At 45.3% G+C, this 4559-nt stretch overlaps 3 protein-coding genes and 1 pseudogene across 4 annotated transcripts; all 4 read right to left on the reverse strand.

Annotated features, from left to right (window-relative positions):
- Positions 1 to 25: 25 nt before the first annotated feature.
- Positions 26 to 763, reverse strand: TEOVI_000651100 (uncharacterized protein; the record flags this gene model as incomplete). The annotated part of the gene is made up of 1 exon (XM_067220685.1): positions 26 to 763. One exon carries the CDS (start codon positions 761 to 763, stop codon positions 26 to 28), a length of 738 nt encoding a protein of 245 aa, XP_067076786.1.
- Positions 764 to 1238: 475 nt separating this feature from the next.
- TEOVI_000651200:pseudogene lies at positions 1239 to 2084 on the reverse strand (annotated as a pseudogene). The gene has a single exon. A coding segment is annotated over exon 1 (846 nt).
- A 380-nt stretch (positions 2085 to 2464) lies between these two features.
- Positions 2465 to 3373, reverse strand: TEOVI_000651300 (ubiquitin-like protein DSK2, putative; the record flags this gene model as incomplete). Its single annotated transcript, XM_067220686.1, has 1 exon — positions 2465 to 3373. One exon carries the CDS (start codon positions 3371 to 3373, stop codon positions 2465 to 2467), a length of 909 nt encoding a protein of 302 aa, XP_067076787.1.
- A 207-nt stretch (positions 3374 to 3580) lies between these two features.
- TEOVI_000651400 (uncharacterized protein) lies at positions 3581 to 4192 on the reverse strand (the record flags this gene model as incomplete). Its single annotated transcript, XM_067220687.1, has 1 exon — positions 3581 to 4192. The coding sequence occupies one exon, from the start codon at positions 4190 to 4192 to the stop codon at positions 3581 to 3583; it is 612 nt and encodes a 203-aa protein (XP_067076788.1).
- Positions 4193 to 4559: the final 367 nt, after the last annotated feature.

The raw sequence follows: 4559 nt of genomic DNA on the forward strand, positions 1-4559 counted from the left end.
ACATCAATGCACCGCTAATCGCTAATCACATACTCGCATCTTGATGCAACATATCTAACTTCTCACGAAGTGCATAGTACTCCTCCCTTAGCTTTGCTAGACCACAGTCCGCATCGTCAGCCCTTGTACTTTGATGTGGCTGGCGAAAGGATTGATACTTGTTAATCTCTACTTTCAGTCTCTGGATTGTCCTGTCAGCAGCACTGATCGCTGACCTGATCGCCTGGCGGTCGGTGGTATCTAGTGGCAGTATCATTTTGTCTAGCTTTTCCTGCAGGTGGGTCTCCTTTCTCAACAGCACACTAACTTGGCTCATTTCCTTTTCTTTCATCTCCTTCAAACGCTTTGCTTCATCTTTTGCCTCCACATTTTTCTCTTCACTCGTTTCCTTAATTTTTTTACGCTCCATTTCAAGTCTTTCAGCCTCTCGTACCTTTGGAAACTGGTGACTCAAAATATTGCGCAAGCTTTGGGTTTCATTGCGTAAGTGCCCTCGCCGCTCCTTTAATCGGTTGTATTCCAACACGGTGTCCGTGTATCCGACATCGCAGTCATCAAGTTGATTCTCCAGCTCATTGATGTCATTTTTTAGGACTTCGTTCCGCCGCTGTAGTGAAAAAATACCGTAATTGCTGTTTGCAACGGCACTTTCTTCGACAATTTCATCTCTTTTTGATAACCCGTTTAGGAGCTTATACAGCCTTTTGTTCTCTTCAACGGCAGCTTTTGCTACATACATTTCTTCATTCGATAGTGCTGTCATTCCTCTCGCTTGTAGAACACACCGACACCAAGCACCAAGTCTGCTAAATAAAACTGACAGAAAATGAAAACAACAACAATTATTATAGCAATACAATATCGAGATAAATAAAAGGATAGTGATGATTTTTATAAAGGGAGAAAGAGAATTGGGCACAGAACAAGTTTTATTTTCTTCCCTCCTCGTTATTGTACTTGTTTCCTCCAGAAAAAAGTATCGAAGATAGAACGCACAGGTTGATCTACTGTAACAAATACGTCCAGAACAGCTTTTAAGGAAAGGAAAAGACCCTCAAAGACCGACACATCCTCTTATAAGACATACCTGCTTAGGCGAGGATGGGCATGTAAAACGCTCTACTGGGCTCTCAACTGCACAGAAAAAGCATGCCATCTAAAATCTGATTGGAACAACGAGCGAAAACAAATGATGTCTAATTATGTATAATGATCTAAAACATGGCATCACTAAACCATGGATGTTGCAGTGCCGCCTTGGCTGAAATACGTTCAGCAGGGTTATACCTCAGCATCTGAGAAAGCAGATCAACGGCATCACCGTCAAGCGCTGGTAACACCTGAGTGAGGGGTTTTCCACTCCACTTTGGAAAGACGTCACGATAGTCTGGAAGAGACGACACCCCCAACCACGACCCCTCAGCATCCATTGGGGTGCCAAGCACCTGAAAAATCTCAAATAACTGTCCAATCTCACTGTCACCACGAAAGAGTACCTTACCTCGAGCTAGTTCAGCAAAAATACAACCAATGCTCCACATATCCACTGCCGGGGTGTAGTGCTTTTCACCGAGGAGAATCTCTGGCGCTCTATACCAGAGTGTGACAACCTCGTGAGTGTAAGTGTGCATCGGAATCTGGAAAGCGCGAGCCAATCCAAAGTCTGCTATTTTAACGGAATTATCCGTGGTGACAAGTATGTTTGCTGGTTTTAGGTCTCGATGGACAATGCGGTGCCGATGACAAAACGAAAGTCCCTCGAGTAGCTGGTAAATTATCTTTTTTAGTGTAGTTCCCGTGAATGCTCCACCCCTCTTCTCGAGAGCCTTTTTGAGATCATGATCAACATACTCAAATATCAAGTAAAGCTTCCCATCGGCACATATAACATCTAGAAGATTAACAATGTTGGGGTGATGGATTTCTTGCAAAATAGATACCTCCCGAAGAGCTGTTTGAGGTATTCCCTCATCGGTGCGATCTAATCTCACTTTCTTCAGTGCGACGATCTGTCCCGTTGCCCTGTCAACAGCACGGTATACAACTCCATACGTTCCTTCTCCAAGTATGTCCATTCGATTATAGCGGTCGAACTGATCCTTAAGACCAGAGGAAAGTTGTCGACCGGTTAACGCCCCAAGCATTGTCATATCTCCTCCTTCAACCTAACGTTTCCTGAAGAACTTAAGAGGAAAGCAGAGACAAAAAATAAAAATTTTATGTAGCAACCACCTTGCAATAAATGAAGGTAGGAGGAGACACCCATAACTTCTTTCAAAGATTGATAGGGGTAGAAACCGCCTTAGCCCCCTCGACCGAGAATTGTCGAGGTAAAACATCGCTAGGTACACAACCCAACGAAGAAAAGAGGGAAATAGTGAGATCATAGCTAAATACAGAGACTTAACATAAGAAATGCCTCGGTTTCAGCTAATCGCAAAATATACCTAGTGGCCTCTGCTGCTTACCCATTTAAAAGCCTTTCGATCGCGAAGTGAATATTACCTTGGGTTTGCTGCAATGCCGCAATATTCGCTTCTTCGTTCGGAAACCCCATATCCCTTAACTGTTGAAGTTGGGATTGGTACACAACCCGTGGGTCTCCCTGAGGTTGCGACAAACCACCTCCTTGCGGTGCCCCTGTCAAGTTCGGGATTGGCTGTCCAAAAAAGGGAGTTTGAGGGGCGGAAAGGGGGCCTCCTCCGGGCACCATTCGCGTCATCTCCTGCAAAAATTCCGGATTAGACGCCAACTGCATGACGTATTGCATCATGAGAGGGTCGCTTAACAGTTGCTGCATTCCTGCATCATTGCCCCTTGACTGGTTTCCAGCAAATTGCATCATTGTCTGCATAAACTGGGGATTTCCCAACATATCCCGCATCATTTGGGAAAACAACGGAGACTGCATCAATTGCGCAGCAGCATCACTGGAAAACGGGGGGAACGATCCTCCCATACCCGCAGCGTTTACACCCCCACTCAGTGAAGTTGGCATATATCCCGCCAGCGGCATATAAGGGTTGGAACTCTCAGAATTTGAATTCATGGGAGCATTAGACGCGGTAGAGTACGAATTACTCGCCACGTGAGGCGGGTTTGAGGGTCCTGGGACGGGTGCAGACGTGGATGTTGCTTGAGTTTTCGGCTGTTGTCCGCGCACAATGTGAACAGCTTGTCCGTGCTCCAAGCCCACCGCGGAGAGAACATCTGTATCCTTAAGAACCTTTCCTCGCAAAACAATTCTTTGCTCAGCTGCAGGTATCTCAACAGCGTTCTCCGCAAGTTCCTTAAACTGGATAACTGTTATACTTAGGTCAGGTACTTCGACAGTCTTCTTATCACCGTTGGTCAACTTTATGGTGATGCTCATCTTGCCTTACGGGTGACGGTCTATACGCATAAAAATGTAAATACACGAACCTCAATGCATTGTTGCATGCAAATATAGACAGCAAGAGAGAAAATATTATTATCGATTGGTAAATATTAAAACTGAAAGCAGCCAACATTTTTTGACAGTTTGATACAAGTGAAGGGTATATTTTAAACATGTTCCCTGGCACGTTTTAACACCGCGCTACCATTGAATCTCTTTGAGAATTGAATTGTGGTAAAAAACGTGCAAAAACTTTATCTCTTCGTCAGAAATCACCTCCGGAACCCCATCCGCGCGATACTGCCCGTAAAGGACAGACTCATATATGCGAAGGAAATCCTCCGCTTGGCTCGACGGCAAAACATTTTCTATACACGACAAACAACAACGCATAGACATTAAACGCGCCGGTTCCCCGTACTGCTTGTAGAGTATCTTCCTTGTCTCCGCAATCATAGAGAGACAATTTACCCTAGCGTCACAGTCATTCGCTACAATTGGGGGAAGTGTGCCTGAGGGACGCTCAAAGTAAACATTTTCATGCGATTTTATGCCCCTTTCCAAAATTTTCCGACCAATGTCGCCCTCCGGTTTCGCGAGGTAACGCTCCCCATCGAAGCGCACCTCGTTTCCTACTCTCCATAACTTCCTGGCCCGCCAGCTGGTTCGATAAAGTAACTGGACAACAGTCAAAACAAGTAGAACTATGGCACTCGCAAACGAAACAACCACTTCGGCATAAAGGAGGCTGAAAGTGCCAAGCCACTTGGACGAAGCCAAGTTGCCCTTCGCCAAGTCGCCCATATCCTCCATTGCACCTAGCTTTGCACTAAACAACACCAGGAAGATTAAAGAAAAACAATAACATCACCACTTAAACAAAAAACAGACGGCTATATCAACACTATTTTCTTAGACATCTACAACTCACGCGCCTAGCATACGCCAAGACAAAAATGGCATCGGCACTGCCATTAAACTTTAAACAAATTGCAGGGTGTGGGCAAGCACATCACCTGCAATCCGAACTGAAATAATTAAAAAAGGTGGATTCAAGGCTCGTCGTGCAGAGCCCGCCATAACATGCACAACCCCTCGCACCGCCGGTATCCACGATACCACCTGCTCTGTTAGGGACGCAAACAGAAAACGAAGCCATACGGTGGCAAACAAAATGCAT

This window comes from Trypanosoma equiperdum, assembly GCF_001457755.1.
Source record: "Trypanosoma equiperdum strain OVI genome assembly, contig: ctg_1198, whole genome shotgun sequence".
Classification (NCBI taxonomy): Eukaryota; Euglenozoa; class Kinetoplastea; order Trypanosomatida; family Trypanosomatidae; genus Trypanosoma; species Trypanosoma equiperdum.